General features: G+C 43.5%; 1 protein-coding gene across 2 annotated transcripts in view; it reads left to right on the forward strand.

Annotated features, from left to right (window-relative positions):
- Nucleotides 1-26484, forward strand: part of TDRD9 (tudor domain containing 9) — a 190906-nt gene that overhangs the window by 118117 nt on the left and 46305 nt on the right. For both annotated transcript variants that reach the window (XM_024105141.3, XM_042858224.2), the window contains 7 exons: nt 1599-1764; nt 1859-1922; nt 3126-3189; nt 13042-13086; nt 15231-15284; nt 20617-20733; nt 25414-25521. In XM_024105141.3, the coding sequence (XP_023960909.3) occupies nt 1599-1764; nt 1859-1922; nt 3126-3189; nt 13042-13086; nt 15231-15284; nt 20617-20733; nt 25414-25521 (618 nt within the window). The remainder of the gene's footprint in view (nt 1-1598; nt 1765-1858; nt 1923-3125; nt 3190-13041; nt 13087-15230; nt 15285-20616; nt 20734-25413; nt 25522-26484) is intronic.

Below are 26484 nucleotides of genomic sequence, written 5' to 3' on the forward strand. Positions count from 1 at the left end.
ACAAGGTTACCCTCAGGTTACACCCTAATTTTCTTCCTAAAGTAAACTCCTCGTTCCACATTAATGAGCCGATTCACTTACCAACCTTTTTCCCGAAGCCACATGCGAACTCGTTCGAAGCCTCAATGCATACACTAGATGTACGCAGGGCCTTGTCCTTCTATTTGGATAGAACCAAACCTTTTAGAAATTCTTCCAGACTTTTTGTTTCCATCGCGGAGCGTTTCAGAGGTACACCTATTTCTACCCAGAGACTTTCGAACTGGATTTCTCAGTGCATCCGGTTGTGCTATCAGATGAAGAAAGTTACACCTCCAGACGGCATCAGAACACACTCCACTAGATCTATGGCTGCCTCTGTAGCATTCTTACGCAAAGTTCCCCTGGCTGATATCTGTAAAGCAGCTACCTGGTCCTCTGAGCACACTTTTGTTAAACACTATGCCCTTACTCAAGGCCCTCTATCTGATATACGTTTGGGCAGGGCTGTACTATCAACGGCGTTCCTATCAGATCCGAAGTCCCTACCTCCTTAAGATACACGGCTTTTAAGTCACCTAGAGTGGAGCACCCACAGGGACATCTCTCGAAGAAGAAGAGGAGGTTACTCACCCTGTGCAGTAACTGACGTTCTTCGAGATGAGTGTCCCTGTGGGTGCTCCACTACCCACCCTCCTCCCCTCTACTTCGGAGTTGGGGTAGCCTCCGTGGTAGAGAAGGAACTGAGGAGATTGGCCACGCATGCGCACTATTATCCTAGACTCACTGCGGGGGGCAGCCTCTGCGCATGTGTGGCCAGTACGAGTACTGCTATGAAAAGTCTCCGAGTGAAGGCGCAGGGACACACCAACACCTAGAGTGGAGCACCCACAGGGACACTCATCTCGAAGAACGTCAGTTACTGCACAGGGTGAGTAACCTCCTCTTGTGTCTAATAAGGCATTTAAAGAGGTACTGACTCCACATGGAAAACTGAAAAATAGAAAAAAACCCTATCAGTTTAGAAACACTTCACTCCCCTTTTTAACATAATTTCTGCAACCATCAATTTTAATATTGCTACAACAGGATTATGGCTTCATTTAGGAGCAGGCACAGCTGAATACTGGGCAAATAATCCTGTTTGTAGACAAGCATCCTTAATGAGAAAATATGGAAGAAATAGTAGCAAAATTGTAAGAATTGTTTATAAATAAAAGCCAAAATTCTGTCCACCTCTTCCATACTGAAAGGATGGTTCTGATATTGTGCAACTCTGCACAGGGCTTGTGCTTCCTGCTCATAAACACTGCGGGAGCATTAATGACATTAAACATATCCTCCTTTCCCCAAACACATGAATAACAGTTTAAAAATAGCGTAGTTCATTTGTATCTTCAATTTCTACCACACAAGTTTCAGCTGCAAAAAAATGGGCTTTTTAAATTTTGGTTTAAGCTCCCCAACATTTTTTTCTCCAGCAAGCACCTATAGTGGTTTCTGCTACTAATTTCAATTATTGTTCTAGGCCAGATTTTTGTTTTTGTTTTTTTTTGGATGCAAAGGTCTTAGATGTTGGCAAAGTTGAGTCTATTAACCATATAATTAATTTTATAAAGATGGGAGCACTTGCAATTAGTGCACATCCTGAAGAAGAAAATCCTTATGATGGTGAGCTAACCTTCTTGGGAAGAGTATTGGCACAATTACCTGTGGACCAGCACCTCGGAAAGCTAATAGTTCTTGGCCATGTCTTTGGATGTTTAGAAGAATGCCTTATTATAGGTAGGTGAGGGAACAAAAAGCATTTAAGAACAGTCATCATAAAACTACATCCAGACTTGTTGCAGCTCTTAATTTCCATCTGTTTTTGTTACAGCTGCAGCACTCTCTTTCAAGAACTTTTTTGCAATGCCTTTCAGGCAGCATCTTGATGGATACAGGTATTTTACTTTCAAGATATTTAACTTCTTGTTTTTAAAACAAATACCCAGCCAGCCATGCTGCTTCTCCAGAGAGTCTTGGGTTTTTGTCTTCTAGACCAGGCCTGTACAACATGCGGCCCATGGGGGCATGCCGGGGGGCACATGGGGGGCTGGCACCCAAATGCATCCGCTGCAGCTTGCAGGAGCCCCGGGGGGGGCGGTGCGCTGGGCCGCAGCCTAGGCAGGAGGGCGGGGGGCGTGGCTGCTAGCCATGCCGCCGCCTTTGCAGGGCTGCTGCCCCCCTTCACTGCGCCAGCTACTCCATGGTTGGGGCTCACCGCTGCAAGCGGAACGCTCTGGCTCTCCAGTGCCTCCGGAAGGCGGCTCCTCCCTGCCGAGCTGCTGCAGCGGCCCAAGCCCGGCAAAGCCAGTGAGTGGACTCAGGGTGGGGGCCGCCGGGGTGGGGTGGGGAGGGGAGGGCTTGCGGGGGGGCACCCTTCGGGGGGGAGGGAGGGGAAACTGGGTCTGGGGAGCAGCCCCTGGGCAGGCTGGTCCCTGGGGTCTATAAAGGCTCGTTGGGATTTGCCGCTCAACGAACCGATGTGCGGGGGAGGGGTGTTGTGTTTCGGGGGGGCTGGGATGGTGGTGTTTTGGCGGTGCTGGGGGGGGGGGGTTGTCCCTCAGCTGTTTTCTTTGGAGTAATATGGCCCTCGCCACTTTACGAGTTGTGCAGGCCTGTTCTAAACTGTAAGCACTTTGTGGGGGTGGGGTGGGGGGGTTGATCTCTTCTTTTCAGTCACAATGCTGAGAACATATTACTTTGCCTTTTTACTATAAGAATAAAGCTAGTCTGTACAGAAAACCAAGCTTTCTCAGGACCAGACTGAAACCCTGAAATGGACTTCGATGTGAACTAAGTACCTCCACAACCCCCCGTCTGCTCTAAATGAAAGCCACACTTTATCCTTTGCCTTCTCTAACATAAATACATAGTAGTGTGCACATTCTAAAAAAACCAAAACTCTACTAAAACACTATACTACACATAGTTCGCCCCATGGGGTGATGATATGAGAGGGAACAAACCACACGAGACAGTTGCTTAATGCACTGTTGGAGGGCACTGAGATACTACCATGATGAGGGTGGTATAAGAACCTTACAGAATAGCCTTAAACTTATTCATTGTTTATCTTGATACCTTTTTGTTTGCATTCCCAGGAATAAAATGAATTTTTCTGGAAATAGTAAGAGTGACTGCATTGCACTTGTGGATGCGTTTAAGGTAATCATGTTTTCTAGTATTCTAATGAAAGGGCTGATCTCCCAATGAAATTTAACAAAGATAAAGATGTATTTACTTAACTTTGTAGAACCTCTACAGTGTTACTAGGGCTAATAATAGCTGCTTAAAATATAATCTGTACAATGTTATTTTCAGCTACTGATTTCATTATTAATATCCTCTTTAGACGGTTTCCAAAAGAAGTTTCTATCATAACCCTTGTTTCTTCTTCAAGTATGTGTCAGTGTGGAGCCCGCTGTAGGTGCCACACTTGGCTCATGCACGTAACAGAGGCTTTTGAATAGCAGTTTCTGGTGGCACATCCTGTGTCTCCTAGTGCTCCCGTGTGAGGGTATAAAAGGACAAATGACCCTCCCCCAGCTCCTTCTTACTGCCGGTGGTAGCAAGATTGAACCCACTGAGTATCCAATCCACTACTCTTTTCAGAGCTTCAAAAGTCTGGTTGTTTTTTCCACAGATCTTCTGAGAACTTATTTTCCTCTTTGCAAATCCCAGAATTGGACATTTTAGAAAAAGAAAAGTATTTGGTACCCCTCCAATAATGAGGTGAGGCGCTTATTGCAGTGGCGTGGCAGACTCTAAACCATCAGGATTCAAACTCTGCCTGCCCTGTGACTGCCTCATTTCCCCCCTCACTGAATGACCTACTTGATGCCTATTCTGCTTGGTGGAAAGTAACATCCTATACCAATGCTCAGCATATTGGTCCTATTCATCAAGGACTTGCAAATCTAGGGATGCTTGACTCAAGCTACATCTCTTAGTGGAGTCCATGCGAGTCTTTTCTGTCCCCAAGGAAGCGACATCTGCTAGATCAGAGCTGAAGAAATCAGCAGCAGCAGCCAGCATTCCTTCAATCTGACACAGTGCTCCAGGATCCAACATTGAAAAGTAGGCATTAAAGAGGGGACTGACAACATTAGCACAGGCAACCTCAGCTTTTACAGATCCAGCACCCATGCCCCCAACAGTGAAAGGCAGAACTGGGGCTGGACAGAGCATAAGCATAATGAAGGAATATTCCACAAGGAGGACCCCAACACTAGTCCTCTAAAAATAAAATCTCCCAGTTTTCGTTCGCTTCCAAGACGAACCACTAGCATGGCACAGTTGGAGGGGTGACCTGCAACCAGCGAAGGCACAGATATTTGTACTGCTGACTCTGCCCATCAAAGACCGGAGATGTATCCTAATGGAGGAATCTGCATCGTTTCCTGAGAGATGTTCCCCATCAAGACTACAGCTGGTGCTGGATCCAGGGTCACACCAATCTATGACATCACCATTCGAGAAAATATACTCATCACCCTTGCTGACCTACTGGTTTTCACTGATTTCAACTAGAGACCCCCCTGTTTCCTACCATTGGGACCCGTCCCTAAGGAGAATACAGGAAGCCACTCAAGTGAGGCACAAGTGACACTGAGTCGGTCAACCTGTATTTTATCAGTGTTTTCATGATGTTACCTTGGCCCTATTGGTCTGAATTGGGGTCCATCATCACACATGTCCTAGAGCCGATCCCTCTCCCATGCATCAAGGAGAAGCAGATCTTACTCTCCAGTGATCTTACTAGCCTGGTCAGCCATGCCTCAGCCAGACATTGGTCTCAAAAAACACCTTGATGTGACAACGGAGGGACAGCACCAACCTCCATCCATGCCTGAGATATTGTCATTGACAGATGAGAAAGCGATAACAGGTCCCAACACCAGCGATGGATAGCTTCAAGACCACCTCTCCTGGATTGCAGCAACCTTGGACATTGAAACCACAGTGACCCAGGAAAAGGCGGTACTGGCTCTTTGGTGTACCACAACCCCGACGAGGATTGCTTCCCTATCAAAAAGCAGGGGATGGCGGTCACCTCTGCCACCCTCTCAGATGCAGTAGGTTTGATGGGGGTTTTGGTCGTCACATAAATGGCAGTCCAGAGCCTGTTTACCACATTTGCCTTTCATCTTTCCAGTAGGCTTGGTCTCCTATCACAGCTGACAAATGGGTGCTAGGCATCATAGCCTGTGGCAATCTCATCTATATCCACTCCTTATGCTTTACCCACCCTTCTTCCCCATCCCTCTTCAGGGTTCACCCAGCTGGGCCTCCTGGTGAACCCCATGAAAAATAGTCTCTTATCCCATCACACAAGATTGAGTTCATAGGGGCCATGATAAATTCCAGGTCAGTCAGAGCGTAACTGCCTCAGGACGGGTTCCTGTTGTTGCAGTCACTGTTACTAGAGAGAAAATCAAACCTGACTACAATAGTATGGACTTGCCTTAGGTTGTTAGGCCATAGGTCAGTGTTCACGTACATGGTGAAATGTCAGAACTTTTGTCCCAGAAGGGGTGTGAGCACAGGATCATTACCAGACCCTCTCCTTCTGCAGTGGAATTAAGGCCCGGTATATGGCTTCTCACCAAGTCCCCCTTCCCTATTCCGGTGTCCAAAATAATAAGACGGAGCCATGAGCATCCTCATAGCTCCCTGTTGTCCAAGTCCAGTTTTGGCTGGCAAACCTGCTACAGATGTTCATTCAACCACATTTCCAGTTCCCAGACTGCCCAGATCTGATTTCACACCACCATTGTCAGATACTCCATCCAGACCCAAGGTCACTGAATCTGACAGCATGGCTGTTTGGTTAAATACCATGGACAGAGACTGCTCCCTGCAGGTTGAAGAGATCCTGATACAGAGCAGGAAGATCTCTACCAGAAAGACTTAGTACTCAAAATGAAAGAGGTTCTCAGTATGGGCAGCTCAGCACAGTCAGGGCCCTTGATACCAAAGATCCTTGACTACTGGTTGCATTTCAAATATTTCTGGCCTTTTGTTCCACTCCATTAATGTCTGCCTGGTAGCAATTTCTGCTTGCCATCCACCTGTGCTGTCATGCTTGGTCTTCTCCCGCCTGATGGTAAAAAATAGTCTCAAGGGCCTACTGCCTGAGATCTCAGTATCATCCTCCTGAGGCTCACTGAGCCTCCCTTTAGAACAGGGGTGGGCAAACATTTTGGCCCGAGGGCGACATCTGGGTGGAGAAATTGCATGCAGGGCCATGAATGTAGGGCTGGGGCAGGATGTGGGGTGTGGGAGGGAGTGTGGTGTGCAGGAAGGGGCTCAGGGCAAGAGGTTGGGGCAGGAGGGGGGGGTGCAAGGTGTGGTGGGGGTCAGGGCAGGGGGTTGGGACGCAGGGTATGGCAGGGGGCTTAGGGCAGGGGGTTGGGATGCAGGAGGGGTGCAGCAGGGGGTTGGGGCGTGGGGTGCAGGAGGGGTTTGGGGTGCGGGCTCTGGCCTGGCGCCACTTACCTGGAGCAGCTCCGGGATGGCAGCAGCACGCAGCGAGGCTAAGACAGGCTCCCTGGCTCTGCGCCGCTCCCGGAAGCGGCTGGCATCACGTCTCTGTGGCCCCTGGAGGAGGAGCAGGGGGGGCAGAAGGCTCGCAGGGGCCGCAGGGATGTGGTGCTGGCCGCTTCCAGGAGCGGCGCGGGGCCTGTGGCACCACGGGGGTGGCAATCCCGTGGGTCGGATCCAAAGCCCTGACGGGCCGGATCCGGCCTGTGGGCCGTAGTTTGCCCACCCCTGTTTTAGAACCTCTTTTGGAATTCTCCTTACATCATCTCATCCTGAAGACAGTCCTTCTAGTTGCCATCACTTTGGCTGAGAGATAGTGAGCTTCAAGCACTTAAGGCTGAGTCTCTCTATACAACATTTCATATGAGCAAAGTGGTGCTGAAACCTCACTCTTAAGTTCATTCCCAAGATGGTCTGAGTTCTGTGAGAATCATTCAATCTCCGTCTTCTTTCCTAAATCCCCACTCTATACCAGAAGAGAAGAAATTGCATTTTGCCTGTTTCCAGAGCCTTGCTTTATTAGATTGATAGAACAAAACTCTTCAGACTGTCTTCCCCGATAGACACTACTAATCAAAAGACTTCAATCTCGTGTGTGAGGCGCATACATCTCTACAGTGGGATCCACACAGACAGCTTCTTGAAGAACCACGGTTACTGTATGGTAAATAACTGTTCTTTTCATTAGCTTGAACTTCCTAATATTCTTTTGAACTTAATATGAGTCAACAGTGTGATGCTGTTGCAAAAAAAGCAAACATGATTCTGGGATGTATTAACAGGTGTGTTGTGAGCAAAACATGAGAAGTCATTCTTCCGCTCTACTCTGCACTGGTTAGGCCTCAACTGGAGTATTGTGTCCAGTTCTGGGCACTGCATTTCAAGAAAGATGTGGAGAAATTGGAGAGGGTCCAGAGAAGAGCAACAAGAATGATTAACGGTCTTGAGAACATGACCTATGAAGGAAGGCTGAAAGAATTGCGTTTGTTTAGTTTGGAAAAGAGAAGACTGAGAGGGGACATGATAGCAGTTTTCAGGTATTTAAAAGGGTGTCATAAGGAGGAGGGAGAAAACTTGTTCACCTTAGCCTCTAAGGATAGAACCAGAAGCAATGGGTTTAAACTGCAGCAAGGGAGGTCTAGGTTGGACATTAGGAAAAAGTTCCTAACTGTCAGGGTGGTTAAACACTGGAATAAATTGCCTAGGGAGGTTGTGGAATCTCCATCTCTGGAGATATTTAAGAGTAGGTTAGATAAATGTCTATCAGGGATGGTCTAGACGGTATTTGGTCCTGCCATGCGGGCAGGGGACTGGACTCGATGACCTCTCGAGGTCCCTTCCAGTCCTAGAATCTATGAATCTATGAATTAAATTTTCCATAGTTGTCACCCCAAATGATTATTTTAAGAACAAAAGAATGGCCATACTTGGTCAGATCAGTGGTCCATCTAGCCCACTATCCTGTTTTCCAACAGTGGCCAAAGCCACATTCAGAGGGAATGAACAGAACAGGGCAGTTATCAAGTGATCCATCCACTGTTGTCCAGTCCCAACATCTGGCAGTCAGATTTAGGGACACCTAGATCATGTGTTACCCATAGGGTTTCACTATGCTAGGATGGTCTCAGGAATTCGCCAAGCACATGGCATGATAAGTGATTGACGCAAGCATTTCAAACACACAAAGCCTTTAATACAAAAATCCCTACTGCAGTAAGCTAAAAGCACGTCAAATTGCAATTACATACAGTCCAAGGTGATGCTGAATGAGCAGGGCCCCACTTCTGATGGTCAGTCATCTAGAGTTGGGTTGTCGTCTTTTCTCTCGTCTCGTCTCTTTCCTGTTATGCTTTTGGCTTATTTTATAGTCTGAATTTTGACCATGCACCAACATTGTGGTTAAGCCCTTGCTGCTGCACTCAGTGTCATAGAATCATAGAAGGGTAGGACTGGAAGGGACCTTGAGAGGCCTTCTAGTCCAGTCTCCTGCACTCAAGGCAGGACTAAGTATTATTTAGACCATCCCTGATAGGTGATTGGAGATTTTTAAGAGCAAGTTAGACAATGATGATGGTTCCACAACCTCCCTAGGCTATTTATTCCAGTGCTTAACTATCCTGACAGTTAGGAAGTTTTTCTTAATGTCCAAACTAAACTGCCCTTGCTGCAATTTAAACCCATTGCTTCTTGTACTATCTTCGGAGGTTAAAGAGAACAATTTTTCTCCCTTTTCCTTGAACAACCTTTTATGTACTTTGTGACATAACCCAGTGGGGTACAGGAGTCTGGTAGAAGGCAAATATACTGGTCACTGGATGAGTAGTTTTCTGTTCCCTGAGTGACCAGAGCAGGGGCTGCACTAGAGCAATCAGAAACCTGCTAGAACCAGTTAAGGCAGGCAGGCTAATTAGGACACCTGGAGCCAATTAAGAAGAAGCTTCTAGAATCAATTAAGGCAAGCTAATCAGGGCACCTGGGTTTTAAAAAAGAGCTCACTTCAGTTTGTGGTGCGAGTGTGAGGAGCTGGGAGCAAGAGGCGCAAGGAGCTGAGAGTGAGAGGGTGTGCTGCTGGAGGACTGAGGAGCACAAGCGTTATCAGACACCAGGAGGAAGGTCCTGTGGTAAGAATAAGGAAGGTATTTGGAGGAGGCTATGGGGAAGTAGCCCAGGGAGTTGTAGCTGTCATGTAGCTGTTACAGGAGGCACTATAGACAGCTGCAGTCCACTGGGCCCTGGGCTGGAATCCGGAGTAGAGGGCGGGTCCGGGTTCCCCCCAAACCTCCCAATTGACCTGGACTGTGGGTTCTCCCAGAGGGGAAGGTCTCTGGGCTGTTCCCCAACCCACATGGTGAACTCTGAGGCAATAAAATCCGCCAATAAGCGCAGGACCCACCAAGATAGAGGAGGAACTTTGTCACAACTTGAAAACTGTTATCATGTCCCCTCTCAGTCTTCTCTTCTCCAGACTAAACAAACAATTTTTTTCAATCTTCCCTCACAGGTCATGTTTTCTAGACCTTTAATCCCTTTTGTTGCTCTTCTCTGGACTTCCTCCAATTTGTCCATAATTTTCCTGATATGTGGTGCCCAGAACTGGACACAATACTCCAGTTGAGGCCTAATCAGTGCAGAGTAAAGTGCAAGAATGACTTCTTGTGTCTTGATTACAACACTCCTGCTAATACAGCCCAGAATGATGTTTGCTTTTTTTTGCAACAGTGTTACACTGTTGACTCATATTTAGCTTGTGGTCCATTATGACCCCCAGATTACTTTCCACAGTACCCTTTCCTAGGCAGTCGTTTCCCATTTTGTATGTGTGCAACTGATTGTTCCTTCCTAAGTGGAGTCCTTTGCATTTGTCCTTATTGAATTTCATCCTATTTACTTCAGACCATTTTTCCAGTTAATCCAGATCATATTGAATTATAATCCTATCCACCAAAGCACTTGCAACCCCTTCCAACTTGGTATCCTCCACAAACTTTGTAAGTGTACTCTGTATGCTAATATCTAAATCATTGATATAAAGATATTGAACAGACCAGACCCAATCCCTTTGGGACCCGACTTGATATCCCCTTCCAGCTTGACTGTTGAACCACTGCTGTCGTGATATGCTGCCTTACCACTTTTCTACAAACTTGCTGTTTTTCTGCCCCAGATCAGTCTATATGATCTGCCTGCTTTCAGCTAATGGTGGTAAGGGTTTCAGAATGGAGTAACGCTTGTTTTCCACTATCAGATTGGAATCTTAGGTTCATCAAGGTCTATTACCCATCTTCCATGAATTTATCTAATTCTTTTTTGCACCTGGTAATACTTTTGGCCTTCACAACATCCTGTGGCAATGAGTTCCACTGGTTGATTATGCATTGTGTGAAGAAATACTTACTTTAGTTTGATTTAAATCTGCTGCTGGTTAATTTCATCGGGTGACCCCTAGTTCTTGTATTATGTGAAGGGGTAAATAACACTACTTTAGTCACTTTCTCCACAACATTCATGATTTTACAGACCTCGATCATATCCTCCATTCGTTGTTTCTTTTCCAAGTTGAACAGTCCCAGTCTTTATAATCCCTTCTCATATAGAAGCCCTAATCATTTTTTGTTGCTTTTATCTTTTCCAATTTTAATGTATTTTTTTTTTAGATGGGGCAACCAGAATTGCATGCAGTATTCAGGGAGTGGGCATACCATGGATTTATATAGTGGCATTATGATATTTACTGCCTTATTATGTATCCTTTTCCTAATGGTTCCTAACATTGTTAACTTTTTTGACTGGCACTGCACATCGAGCCGATGTTTTCAGAGAGCTATCCACAATGACACCAAGATCTTTCTTAAATTTTTAAAACTAATTTAGACCCCCAACAGTTTGTAGTTGGGATGATGTTTTCCAATGTGCATTACTTTGCATTTACCAACATTGAATTTCATCTGCCATTTTGTTGCCCAGTCACCAAGTTTTCTGAGATTCCTTTGCAACTCTTTGTAGTCAGCTTTGGACTTAACTATCTTAACTATTTTGTATCATTTGCAAATGTTGCCACCTCACTGTTTGCCCCTTTTTCCAGATCATTTATGGATATGTTGAACAGCACCGGTTCCAAACCAGATCCTTGGAGGACCCTGCTATTAACCTCTCTCCATTCTGAAAACTGGCCATTTATTCTTACCCTTTGTTTTCTGGCTTTTAACCAGTTACTAATCCATGAGAGGACCGTCCCTCTTATCCCATGATTACCTGCTTTGCTTAAGAGCCTTTGGTGAGGGATCTTGTTACAGGCTTTCTGAAAGTCCAAGTACACTATATCCACTGGATCACCCTTGTCCACATGTTTGTTGACTCCCTCAAAGAATTCTAATCGATTGATGAGGTGTGATTTGCCTTTACACAAGCCATGTTGACTCTTTCCCAACATATTGTGTTCATCTATATGTCTGATAATTATGTTCTTTATTGTAGTTTCAACCAGTTTTCCTGGTACTAAAGTTAGGCTTAGTCGCCTGTAATTGCCAGGATTGGCACTGGAGACTTTTTTTAAAAATTGGCATCACATTAGCTATCCTCCAGTCATCTGGTACAGAGGCTGATTTAAGCGATGTTACTTATCTTGGGTGTTGTTTTTTGCAATTTCATATTTAAGTTCCTTCAGAACTCATGAGTAGATACCATCTAGTCCTGGTGACTTATTACTGTTTAATTTACCATTTTGTTCCAAAACCGCCTCTATTGACACCTCAATCTGGGACAGCTTCTTGGATTTGTCAGCTAAAAAGGATAGCTCAGGTGTGGGAATCTGCCTTGCATCCTCTGCAGTAAAGACCTGTGCAAAGAATTGGTTTAGCTTTTCCACAATGGCCTTGTCTTCCTTGAGTCTCACTTTAGCACCTCAGTTGGCCAGTGGCCCCACTGATTGTTTGGCAGGCATTTTTGCTGTTAATTTTTGTGTCTTTTGCTAGTTGCTCTTCAAATTGTTTTTTGGCCTGCTTAATTATATTTTTACACTTACCAAGGTTTATTCCTTTCTATTGTCGTCAGTAGGATTTGACTTCCAATTTTTAAAGAATGCCTTTTTGCGTCTGTCTCTTTTACTCTCTTGTTTAGCTATGATTACATTTCTTTGGTCCTCTCACTATTTTTATTTATTTGGAGTATACATTTTATTTAAGCCTCTATTATGGTGTTTTTAAAAAGTTTCCATGCAGCTTGCAGGCATTTCACTCTTGTGACTCTTGTACATGCATCCGACGAAGTGGGTATTCACCAAGAAAGCTCATGCTCCAATACGTCTGTTAGTCTATAAGGTGCCACAGGACTCTTTGCTGCTTTTACAGATCCAGACTAACACAGCTACCCCTCTGACACTTGACTCTTGTGACTGTTCATTTTAATTTTTGAGTAACTAGCTTCCTCGTGTTTGTGTAGTTCCCCTTTTTGAAGTTGAATGCTACTGTGGTGGGCTTCTTTGATATCCCCTCCACTCCAGTGATGTTAAATTTAATTATATTATGATCACTATTACTGAGCTGTTTAGCTATATTCACATCTTGGACCAGATCCGGTGTGCCATTTAGGACTAAATCAAGAATTACCTCTTCCCTTGGGGGTTCCAGGATTAGCTGCTTCAAGAATCTGTCATGTACGGTGTCTAGAAATTTTATCTGTGTCCCATCATGCGGTGACATGTACCCAGTCAATATGGGGATAGTTGAAATCCCCTGTTGTTAGTGAATTTTCTAATTTTGTAGTCTCTCTCTAATGTTCCTAAGCATTTCACAATCACCACCACCATCCTGGAGTGTTTAAATTAGGGCAGGAAAAATAAACTTGCTTTTTCCTACTACAGTTTTCCATGCAAGGTTTGGAAAAAATATTTGTTACTTTTAAATGTGCTAAATTCATTTGTTGTGATAGGCAATGCAATATGTTCTTGAGAACTAAAAAAGCTATTTGTTATTTTAGGCATGGCAAGCCTGCAGACGAAGAGGAGAACTGAGGCATCCCAAGGTTAGTTAATGTTTTTTTTTGTCTGTGGTAGAAGACACTGACACTGAAGTGTCATATTTCCAGCACAGGAAGCAAACCTCAAAGTAGTCTCTACATTAATCTTCAGCTTCAAATACTTGTAAATGGGAAGTACAGGCTGAGTAATTTGTCAGTAGTTAGATGGTACAGCATTCATTCAGAAACATGAATGGTGAATTACATTATATTTCACTATAAACTTTCAGACTGTGTTGCATATGATGTGTAGCTTTATAAAGAATTATTTACAGCTATAAAATAGTCTTGCTGGATCCTGACCTTGCTCCCAATCCAACATTAATAGGCTGTGCCTCTCTCTCAATTGATATCAGAAATGGTCCTGATTCATGACTCTAGGGGTCGGTCATGCTGTGTCTGGTGGTGTAAATGTAGTGACTGTCCACAGTCAGCAGGTTTTGCATCTGCCAAAGTAGTAGTATATAGCCCACTTTTTGACTCCTGTCCTGATCCTTTTTTCCCCCCCTTTTCCCATTTGGTCACCCTTTTCAGTTGTGCTCCTTTCTCTACCATAATGAAAGTACAGAGTAAAATGCACATTCAAAGTGGAAGAAATACTCCATGTTTAGGAAGCCTTTCTTCAGCAGTGCTGGTGAGCTCTGCTAAAACTGCTCCCAGCCCATGGACAGTCATGTTGGCATTGAAAGGCACTCCAAGTTCATCAAACATACTTGGCCTCTCCCACACCTTAGATAAGCCGCAGTTCCACCATCAGGGTACCTAACAAAGCAAGACACCTAGAATCATCTCTAGGAGCTTCACAGGGGTATGTCATGAACTCCCTTCCAAACTCCAATGGGACAAGCTCCCTAAAGACAAGAAATCCAGCACCCCCTCACTCATCTTCTAAAAAAGCCCTGGGGAATCCTCCTAGCCTGTTCACCATAAAGGAAATGATCACTTACCTCCCCAAGAGATGGAGTTAATGGCTTTATCCCATAAATAGCTTCTAACGTTTAAACAGAAAAAATCAAGGGATCAACAACAACAACAAAAAGGCTGTCCAAAAGATGCTTCACTCTTTATTCATTCTCAAGCTCTGGAGGAAGGGAAACTTGCAGATTCAGAACTGGGAGGGGAAGAGATCAAGAAACAAAATTATTACTGCTACATATGTTTGAAACAATAGCCAAGAGAGGTGTAGAAACAATTGAAATTAATCTTGATAAAGGAGAATCAAACCCAAGTTAAAGGTAATTTCCTTCTTTCTCAAATCAAAGTTAGCTCCACCATGCCACTACACTCTTCCTTCAAGGAAGTCATGAGGAAAGAGTGATGGATACTAAATAAAGGGGAAAAAAGACTTGCGGCAAGCTCCTGAAGTGGTTCTGAACCCAGGAACCTAAAGATACCTTTCATTACCTATTGAAAAACAACTCCTTTATTGCCCCCATGGCAAGAGTCAGTGATACCCACAGAGGTAACTTTTTCCCCGTTAATGACCTCATCAAAAACCACAGAGCATGATGTGTACAGATTGAGGCCATTTTGGCGTCTCTCAATACCTTTCTGATTGTTACATACATCGTGAGCATCAGCGTACATTTACTGAAGCTCCAGTGAGTAGCCAGGACAAATTATCCGCAGGACCTATCTGTCTGATGTCTGCTAAAACTGTGCATCCAGAAAAAGTGAAATCCTGTTTTCCCAGGGCAATGTGTGTTATGAAGGAGGTCATGTGGAAGGTTTGGACTGGTAAGTTTATTTAAGGTACTTATATGGCCCCAATTGCTATGGTATACGAGTGCCATAGTTATTATGTTGATTTAGTTGGGGATTGGTCCTGCTTTGAACAGGGGGTTGGACTAGGTGACCTCCTGAGGTCCCTTCCAACCCTGATATTCTATGATTCTATGTTTCTAATTGATATCTAGAATCTTTACACCTTTGGAAATACATGACTGACGAGCACATGGGTATGTAAATAGTGTGGCCTAATTCTGCAGCTTTCTATCGTGATTCTGAATTGCTTATCCGATATCTACGCAGAGAGCGTCAGAGCCCATTAGTGGTAGATTGCAGAAAAAGTTGGGAACCAGTATGGAAATAAACAGGTAACAAATATTCCATGTATGCATTATATCATTAATTTTCTCTGTGCCCTTCAGGAAGAACTTGACTGGGGTCGAGCAAATTATATTCAGATCAAGAGAATCAGAGAGGTGAGTAGAAATGGGCAACAGTGTTTGATATTTATCAAGTATGTCACTTTCCTAATTTTCTAAATATATTAGGACTCTGGATGAATCCGCTGCTCTTTAAAAAATAAATAAATAAAGAATTAAGATATTATACTTGCACTTTTTTGGGTACATCTTTGCAAGAAGACACTACATTTAAAGTGAAGTAAAACTGATAAGTATTTAAAGGTCCTCAAATATATACATCTTAACCTCTTTCCCCAAGATTTACTTGTTATACAGGTACCTGAAGTACACTGGCTGGAGTTGGAGTTTTGTGGGTAGTCCTTTTCAATGCAATATAATGTTATACTCTATAGTTGGAGCAATTTAAAAACAGTTATTAGGACAAATGTAACGAACACAACTGTATCATGAGCATTAAAATGGGTAAGTTATATGGCATTGTGTTACTAATATTACTACAGTGGATAATGGAAACTGCTTATCACAGAAGTGCTTCAAGCTTAATGTGGCATGCTGAGTGAAAAATAATTAGAACTCCTGAATAACCTTGATTAGCCGAACATGCCTTTGCCCCTTACACTTGCTAGTAGCAAGGCTCCTAATTAGGAAACTGCTTTGTTCTCTCTCTCTCTCTCTCTCTCTCTCTCTCTCTCTCTCTCACCATGGTCCCATCACAGCATGTTCATAACATGAGTACTGTTTGAGTGCAGCATGCAAAGTGCACTTCTGAACGAATATGGGGTTCAAAAACATGTAAAAAGGGAAAGCTCCCATAGTAAGCCATCCCATGAGGAATAGTGGTGAATGTTAAATGAAAGTACACTTATTTAGTTTGCATATCTGTCACACTTTGTTATAAACTACTGAATTACAACATCTTACTAAAATAAGTTTGCCTGTGCAATCTTTAAATTGGTATTATTATACATATATTGTATGATAGTCTTTAATTACATGATCAAATACTGTTTTTTCCACAGAACTCCTGTCTCATTCAGCATTTAGGATGGATGGTGCTCAGTGAATGAATTCAATATTTTTTTATCCTTTTACAATGAGTGGCACCAGGCCTTAGTGCACATACTATCCAAATCCTGCCCTGAATGCAGAATTAACTTCCTGATAGGCTTTTATAGGGCATTCGTCACCACAACATCTGAGTGCTTCAAAATCATCGTTATCTTTACAACATGGCTTTGAAAGAGGTGATGTCATCCATCCCCATTTAACAGCTGGGGAACTGAGACACAAAGATTAAGGACAAAATTGTCAAGTGTGCTTTAAATTTGGATACTTAAATTGAGATGCCTAGAGCTTGATTTTTCAGACTACTTAGCATTTTTCTGGCACTTCGTATGCTCAGCTTACAGCACGCCTTGAGTTTGGTTGCAGCTGTGAGTGTTGAACACTTGTCCAGATTTGGGCTCAGATGTATCCAGTTAAGTACCCACAAAGTAAGAAATGCAGAGTTAGTGGCTTCCTGTGGAAGAAATTGGTTTTTGTGAGTTGCCCAGCATCACATGGGAACTTTGTGACAGAGGCAGGGATACAGTCCAGTTCTCTAGGGCTGCATTCACCTGTCGTAACCACAAGACTGTTCTTTCCCTTTCTGCTGTCCCCTGCTTTCTTCAGCAAACCAGGTTAGAGTCCAAAAGACAGCAGCCTCGTTCCCTGCACAACCCCAGTTTGATCCCAGGACACAGTCCATCCTATGCAATGAATGAGGCCAGGGTCCTGTGGGGAAACATAGTTTTTAATTGCATGTTCACGTACTATCATAATGCACACATGCAAAGGGGGGTGGGATGAAGGTTGCATGGACAATCTTTCTGGCATTTCCTAATTTTGAGTAATTAACTTTGCAACCTCAGCTTTCCTTTTACTTAGTTTTTTGGAAGTCATTTCCTAGATTTAAAAAAAAAAAAAAGCAAACTGAAAAAAACGACGTTTCACTGCAAGGAGCTATATTGATACCCCAACTCTCACACTTGGGCAATTAACAGGGTTGGAATATTTGTATCCGTACCTCAAACTTCCATCATGTGGGCTAATTGAATCAGTGGTGCTGTTAAGACTATTATTTTCTATATGGATCGGCAACTAAAGGTTGATGACACAGTTTGCCAGTAGGTTTCACAGCTATTTTTAGATACACCTCTACCTCGATATAACGCTGTCCTTGGGAGCCAAAAAATCTTACCACATTATAGGTGAAACCGCGTTATATTGAACTTGCTTTGATCCACTGGAGTGCACAGCCCCGCCCCCCTGGAGTACTGCTTTACCGTGTTATATCTGAATTCATGTTATATCGGGTCGCGTTCTATCGAGGTAGCGGTGTACCAGAAGAATCATAGAATATTAGGGTTGGAAGAGACCTCAGGAGCTCATCTAGTCCAGTCCCCTGCTCAAAGCAGTACCAACCCCAACTAAATTATCCCAGCCAGGGCTTTGTCAAGCTGGGCCTTAAAAACCACTAAGGATGGAGATTCTACCACCTTCCTAGGTAACACATTCCAGTGCTTCCTCTTCGTCCTCTATGCTACCTGGGTAGGGAGCATTGAGAGCACAGAAGAGTCCCTGCTTTCAGTTCCAATGTCTGGTGCTGCAGCAACTCCCAGCAACTTGGAGGAGTAAGTGAAAGTCCTGCTCAGGTGCTGCAACATAAGTGCTGATGGAATCTTCAGAGAATTTTTCTGGCTTGTGCAAATGGTGATTTTTCAAAGGGTTATAATTCAGCCATATGTGAGTGGATTTTCACCTACCAGTATTCAAGTTCCTGTTCCAAAGAATGGAGGCACTAGAGATTCTCATTAAAATGATTGTAAGGTATTTTTTTTTAATTAAGAATTGGCCAAAATACGTTTTCCCCAAAACTTTGTTCCTGGGAATTGCTGAACTATTTTTGTTGAAATTTTGTAGGAAAAAAATTTCAGCCAGTTTCAGCCTGAATACTTATAAATTTGCTAAAGTAAGTGACTGAAAACAGGGCCTTAGAGTGCAAAGTAACCTTAACTATAAGCAATGCTGCCAGTCCTACCTATAATGGAGATGACATCTGGGTGACTCTGTATTTAATGGTAGAAATTGCAGAGATATTGAACAAAAAATAAGAATCCACCTGGATAAAATTGTGTGAAAGGGGAAGAGTATGTTGTTACTAAACACTTTAGAAAATTTTAATTATATAATGAACACAATACCAAGAGGAAGGTATTACAATATGTGATGAGATGACAACAGATTATCTTCAGCTGAAGATCAGGAAGAGCTTGTGTCTTGCACAGGAATTCCTTCTAGGAAAGATGGTTTAATGTCATCGTTTTGGCCAGACTGCATATGAGCCCTAGAGAAGTTCATGTTGACATAATGGTTAACAAGTCCAGTGTGCCCAGCCACTTCAGCATCCTCCCACAGGGTGCTGCCATACCTCCAAAAAGTAAACTGGTTAACTTTTCAGATTGCAATTTTTAACTGTCCTATCCAGGAATGTGGGTTTATCAAGGCAGCCATCTTGATTGGGCTTCTGATCAGGGTTGTTGTCAAAGAAAAAATCCACAGGAGTATCAGTTTCCTGGAACTTTATGCTGTGTGATGGGCACTGTTAGTTCAGAAGGAATGCCTGATTGGCTACTATATTATAGTCCAGCTGGACAGCATTTCCACAGTTGCTTCCCTCAGAAAGCAATTGGGTGGGGAAGACATTAAGTGTGCATTGTTGCACAGGTAAGACATGCCTCTTATTTGGTGGACCCAAGCTCACTTAGAGTTGCAGGGGCTACGGGAAAGTGATGAGCCGTCTTCTAGCTTCACAGAAAGCTTAACAGAACATACTCTGCGAAAAGCTGAAAGTTTGCCCACTGTTATAGCTACAGAGACAGGCTATCCCTTAAGACAAAGTTAGATGGGGTTGTTGGCTGAGTTCAGGATGCTGTGTGCTTGATCACTGCCACAGCTCCCTGAAGATGCACACCTTTGTGTTGGCAAGTGTCCTGGATAACAGAAGGAAATTCAGGCTGGCCTCTCACCATTACATAAAACATTTTCTTCAGAGAGCACAAAAACCTTTGTGTCAAAGGTTATTTCATCTCTTCTTCCTCTATTTCTGTGCTCAATGCATGATGTACTTTTCAGGTAGGTAATTTTGCATTATAGAGAGCTCTCTTGGAGGATGGATCTGGAGCTGTTAATCGGGGAGATGGAACCCCATGCTTTTCCCCCTGGGGCCAGATGGTCAAATCTCTTAACCAGCCTTTTTAGGAGTAGAGATATTAAGCTGGTCTGAAGAAATATTTCTTTTATAGAATAGTGTTGATAAATTGTATAGTCAATTGCTTGACCACAGTTTGGTTTGTTATGTAATGTACTCAAGAGCCCAAATAACCAATGTCAGTCAGGTTCAGTAATATGGTACTGGAAAAAATTCTATACGATTCCAGTCTCCGAAGAACAGTCCCATGCAGCTATGTTACATTCACTTTATGCAGAAGGTGTGCTCCTCAAGGTACACGGTTCAGCTGGTACTATTTATATGATGATTTTTACAGATTACATCTCTCTTTACATGTCCCTAAAATCCAACCATCAGTTTGTCCAAGTTCTCTACTTTGTTGTTCTGTTCCTTCCTTATCTTTGTTTTGAATACTAGCTTTCCAGGTACGGGTCCAGGAAGTTATATCCCTATCTGGTACTAAGGCAGAGAATGAAATGTATCTTGATTTTGGCAAGTTTCCTATCTGCTTGTGCCAGATGCTTACTTCAGCAAATGCAAGTTGGTATGGGATATTTAGCATAAGTGAACAAGATTATGATATAGGCCAGTTTAAGCTATATCACTTTTAGAATATTTGTGCTTAATGCTATCGGTGCTTATTTGCACTATATACACCTCTACCCCGATATAACACTGTCCTCGGGAGCCAAAAAATCTTACTGCGTTATAGGTGAAACCGTGTAATATTGAAGTTGCTTTGATCCGCCGGAGTGCGCAGCCCCGCCACCCAGGAGCACTGCTTTACCGCATTATATCCGAATTCGTGTTATATTGGGTCACATTATATCGGGGTAGAGGGGTATGTGTGTGTGTGTGTGTATATATACATATGTGTATATATATATATATATATATATATATATATATATAATACATGTTATATATTAATGTGCTAGACAGTGTATATTAGTCAACAATAATATATTGTATGAAATTGATGCCTGTGGTTCCTACAAACATGGATAGGAGCTTCCCCATTTTGACTGACAATTTCTATTGCAGGTTTATATATTTCTTATTTGTGTTTGTAAATGGTTTTAATCTGTTTAGCCTTACTTAGAATTAAAATTTCAGGTGGCTGAATTGTTTGAAGAGCTGAAGAATCGAATAAAACCATTCAACATGTATATTAATACTCAACCACCTGTTCTGGATCAGGAGTATATGTACAAACAGCGCTTCATTTTGCAGGTAGGAGGATTAATATACATAGCTGGTTTCTTGATTTTTCTTTTGGAGTGGCAATCCTTTAATTTACAGTACAATAATTTATGCCAGCAAAAAGTTATCTGGCAGTTGCTAATAAGCAGAAGTCAGGTTTGTGAGGCTGCAACCAGGCAAGGAAGCGCTGGGAGGTGCTTTCCCTGGCTGCAGCTCTGCAAACCTGCCTGCAGGGAAGGCAGCACCTGAGGTGTGGGGCAGGGTTGCAGCCCAGATGCTGGGGCTTTCTTTGGGAAGTGGGGACAATGGGTCCCACAAAGCTGCATGCCTATACCCCTCCCTGTGCTTCCTTCCCTGTGTGCAGTCCCACCACAGAGCACAGTGTGGAAGATGGAAGGAGATGTGTGGTGCAGCTCCGGCATTCGGGCTGCAGCCCCTCTCCCTGATACTGCTCTGCCCTAGCTCTGCCCTCCCAGCCCAGAGCCCCTTATCTCCTGAGTGTTCCATATGTACAGCCAGGTTTGTTGGGCTGCAGCCCCAGAAGGAAGGGCAGCAAGGTGATCACTGGCTGCAGGCAAGTTTTGCAGGGCTGCAGCTAGAGAAGGCATGTCCCAGCACTTCTTCCTTAGCTGCAGCCTTGCAAACCTGCCTGCAGGAGGTCTCTGCACATCCCATTGCTTCCTTCTGGGGCTGCAGACTCACAAACCTGCCTGCAGGTAGCGCCTTTCTTCCAAAAAAGTTTATTCTTGAGGGAATTCTGCACCTAAAAATTATGTATACAATATTTTTAAAATTCTGCAAATTTTATTTGTCAAATAAATGTGTCTCCCACATGGCAGTGGGGAGCATAGGCCACTGGCTGCACTGAGGTGGGAGATCACCCTGAAGCCCCCACCTGCCTGGGTACAGGGACTCAGCTGTGAAGTTGCACCAGACCCTGACACAGTGCAAGGGCCGGGCCTGCCCCAGAAACACCCCAGAGCTCTGTGCCAGGCGCACCAGGTCTTAGTGGGCAGACTCAGCCCGGCAGGATCCAAGTGTGGAGGGGCTTAGTGTGTGGAGATCTAGGTGTGGGGTGAGAGGTTTCTGTGTGCAGGTGGCTCAGTGGGAGAGCTGGATGCACAGGGGCTCATTGGGGGGTGCAGGGGCAATGGGACTCTGCAGGGGATCCAGGTGAAGATGGTTGGGGCTCAGTGGGGGGGGTCTGAGTGTGGGAAGAGGGGGGCTCGGCAGGGGGTTTGGGTGTGGAGAGTTTTAGTGGGGGGGGGTTCCAGGTGCTGGGGGAGTGGGGCTTGATGGGGTGAAGGTCCAGGTGCAGCTGGCTGGGGTTCAGTGGGGTCGGAGTCTGGGGGTGAGGGATTCGTCGGGGTAGGGCCTGTCTAATGGGGGAGTCGTAACTGCTGCCGGGGAATGCTGCATGCCGGGCTCCCACTTCTCCCTGTGATTTCCCTATCTCCTTTTCTTCTCCATCTCATTCCCATCTCCTACTGCCCCATGCCCCATCCTCCTCCCCTTCCCCCCACATTTCCCTCCCCCTGCTCTAGTCCACCCCCTCTTCCGTCCCCAGTGCCTCTTCCCCTCACCCCGTCAGGGTTTCTTCCCCACTCTGAACTCTGGGGTACAGATGTGGGGACCCACATGAAAGACCCCCTAAGCTTATTTTTACCAGCTTAGGTTAAAAACTTTCCCAAGGCACAAATTTCACCTTTCCTTGAAGAGTATGCTGCCACCACCAAGTGATTTGGACAAAGAATCAGGAAAAGGACCACTTGGAGTCCTATTCCCCCAAATTATTCCCCCAAGCCCTACACCCCCTTTCCTGGGCAAGGCTTGAGAATAATATCCTCACCAATTGGTACATGTGAACACAGACCCAAACCCTTGGATCTTAAGAACAATGAAAAATAAATCGGGGTCTTAAAATAAGAATTTATTAAAAAAAATAAAATAATCACCTCTGTAAAATCAGGATAAAAAAAGAACAAGTTAAAAATCACTTAGAAAAGTTAGATGCCGGCAAGTCACCAGGGCCTGATGAAATGCATCCTAGAATACTCAAGGAGCTAATAGAGGAGGTATCTGAGCCTCTAGCTATTATCTTTGGAAAATCATGGGAGATGGGAGAGATCCCAGAAGACTGGAAAAGGGCAAATATAGTGCCCATCTATAAAAAGGGAAATAAAAACAACCCAGGAAACTACAGACCAGATAGTTTAACTTCTGTGCCAGGGAAGATAATGGAGCAAATAATTAAGGAAATCATCTGCAAACACTTGGAAGGTGGTATGGTGATAGGGAATAACCAGCATGGATTTGTAAAGATTGGAGAGGGTCCAGAGAAGAGCAACAAGAATGATTAAAGGTCTTGCGAACATGACCTATGAAGGAAGGCTGAAAGAATTGGGTTTGTTTAGTTTGGAAAAGAGAAGACTGAGAGGGGACATGATAGCAGTTTTCAGGTATCTAACAGGGTGTCATAAGGAGGAGGGAGAAAACTTGTTCACCTTAGCCTCTAAGGATAGAACAAGAAGCAATGGGCTTAAACTGCAGCAAGGGAGGTTTAGGTTGAACATTAGGAAAAAGTTCCTAACTGTCAGGGTGGTTAAACACTGGAATAAACTGAGATATTTAAGAGTAGGTTAGATAAATGTCTATCCGGGATGGTCTACAGTATTTGGTCCTGCCATGATGGCAGGGGACTGGACTCAATGACCCCTCGAGGTTCCTTCCAGTCCTAGAATCTATGAATCTAGGATAGAAGATAACTTTACAGGATAACAAAAAGATTCAAAACACAGAGGATTTCCCCTCCAGGCAAAACTTTAAAGTTACAAAAACAGGGATAAACCTCCCTCTTAGCATAGGGAAAATTCACAAGCCACAACAAAAGATAAATCTAACGCATTTCCTCACTATTACTTGCAGAAATAGTAATATTAGATGTTTAATTCAGATATGGCTTAGGGAGATGTATTTTCCCTGCCCTGGTTCCTTGCTGACTCCGAGAGAACAAAGGAACACAAAACAAAAGCCTTACCCCACAGATTTGAAAGTATCTTCTCCCCTTTTTGGTCCTTTTGGTCAGGTGCCAACCAGGTTATCTGAGCTTCTTAACCCTTTATAGGTAAGGAGGGATTTTATGCTACCCTTAGCTGTATGTTTGACACGCCCCTTCCCTCATTTACCTAGCTCCATTGCGAGCACGCGCTGTTGCACAGAGAACAGGAAAGCACCAAGCACACAGAAGGGGAGCACGATTGGCACTAGGACCCAGGAGGCGACATTCAGCTGCAGAGTCAGCAGAGCTGAGATGCATCCTCCTTAAGCTGGGTAGCTCTACACTTGCAGAAATGAAGGGGGGCGGTGGCAGTGGCACATAACCCCATGTTCCCCTCCATGCCTCACCTCTGTTTGGGGGGGCAGTCCAGGGTAACCCCCCCGCCCTATCACCCTTTGCTTCCCTGACATTTTTTGCAGGGAAGCACAGAAATTCTGAGGCGGGGGGAATTTCCCCAGAAGTAAAAGTTGCTAATAATCACCATGCCATTGCTTATATCCTAGTCCTGTTAACGTTGATGTTAATGGGATGGGATTGATTCTTAGCTACATATTGTCATTAACTGGAAGTTGCTAATATCAGGATTGCTATTAAGCAGAATCTGTTGTACTTGTTTCTAAACTCTTTGGAGCAAGCTTTTTACACTTGAATGCAAACAAGTGTCCATCATGTGTTTGAATTTAATTTTTCTCCCTTTAGTTTTATATCCCAGTTCATGTGGGATCATCAAATGTTTTTTGGTTTGTTAGTGTAGAAAATAGAGATACAATTCATGTTACTGTTGTTTATGGATCAGTGGCTCTGTGGCTATCCCTTCACTTCTGACAGTTTATCAAAATAAAACCTGATTAGATGTCATTTTGCTGTGACCTGTCCAAATTAATCTTTAAATCATAAAAATAAACTAGTTTGGAAGGACACTCTCGGGGTAGAGAATAAAAATAAAAATTTTAGCAAATTAAAAGGTCCAGGAGTGGGTTGCATTACTCCTGTGTGGGATGACACATTTGGACCTTCATTGGCTCTGTAGTTACTGAAAAAATTGGATCACTTCCAAATTTTGTGCAGATAACCTCTTCAGTTCTTTGTCAAGCGAAATTGGCTCTGGGCTGATAGGGAGTGAGCTTATTTTCAGATAGTTATTGGTGATGTGAAAGACAACCCCTTATTGAGTCTTCAGTGAAATTTTAATTCAGGTCTGTGCCGTCAAACGCTTTGAGGTCTAATGTGAATATTGTTAGTGTAAAGTGAGTGAGTCTTATGTACTCTACAGAACCCTGTTCATGTAGTTATTTCATGACGACTGTGAAAGTCAAGAATATTTTATGTGGTGATTGAGACACAGGGCATTGCCCACCATGCCAATGGATTTTCATAATTTGACCAGATCGTATGTACCTATTTAAATAAAATATTGAAATTATTCTAGAAGGGAATCCCTTTTTATGAAATCATTCTTTAGGAATCTGTGCCTTGTAATTTTAAACGGAAATGTTATATTTTACAATAGTTCCCATAGAGGGGGGCTAGCCACACACCAGAGCTTTCATTAATGTAGTTGTTCTATAATTGCATTGAAAGGCAAATATGACCCATCGAGAGGAACTAAATACAATGTGTTGCATTTTAGCAAAATATTGCCTTTATTTCAGGTTGTAATGGCAGGTGCTTTCTACCCAAACTATTTTACTTTTGGACAATGTGATGAAGAAATTGCTGTGAAGGAACTGGCTGGCAGAGATTCTAAAACCGTTGTAATGGTATGTTAAGGCAATGAGTAATCTACTGTGTATTTTAATTACGTGAGATTTCAGTGTTGAGGGTGATATTTTGAAGTTTCATTCTCTCTTGCAACAGAAGAGGGATAATTGTCTGTGCTTTGATCTTTATACAGAAGGACTTCTCCCCTCTTTCAGCCTCCCAGTTTTAATACCTGCTGTGTGGGTGGACTGTTTTGAAAGAATTCCTGTTAAGGACTGGTTCTTAGCATTTGAATGTTGGTCTCCTGTGACCAACCAGCACTCACTTTGATATAGGTTTAAAACATGTGATATGACTATCCAGGGTACTTGTTAGTAGGTATTTATAAAATAAACCCTTGGAGTCTATAATTTAAATATTACTATTCAGTAATCTCTCCTCATTGCACACGCATCACACACCTATCTTTTACTTTAGGATTACTTATAAGTGCTGCACTCCAGGCATTTTTCTGTTCTAAGTCTTGTTTACATTGTCCAATGAACAAATGCCAATATGAAATGGCTGCAATAAACTGTAAAAATGGTTCATAAATACATAGATACTAGGACAGATATATACTTGTCACCATGCATTGCTATTATCTTAATAAAAAAGTGAAACTGTGAAATTGTGTGCTTATTTGTGCCTTAAAGAAGACAGACCTCCAGCCTGATGTGCCTCAAAGAGGGTAAAAATTGCTAAACGCAAACCACAGACTAGATTTTGAGGGAAGAGCAAGATGCGCAACAGTGTACACATGAATGAATTTCCACATGCTTTGCTGCTTAGCCACCAAAGAATTGACCCATTCAGCAAATTCATGGAATAGAGACAAGCTTTCAGTGTAGTCTGAGAGACTGTTATTTTTACCTGAATGTAACTTTTCTGATTTTGCTCATAGCCCAATTTTTTGTCAGCTTGGATCTAGAAGTGCTGGAATTTCTTATTGCACGCAACCCCTTCTTTCACTGTCTTGGTCA

This window comes from Chrysemys picta, chromosome 4 (assembly GCF_011386835.1).
Source record: "Chrysemys picta bellii isolate R12L10 chromosome 4, ASM1138683v2, whole genome shotgun sequence".
Classification (NCBI taxonomy): Eukaryota; Metazoa; Chordata; order Testudines; family Emydidae; genus Chrysemys; species Chrysemys picta.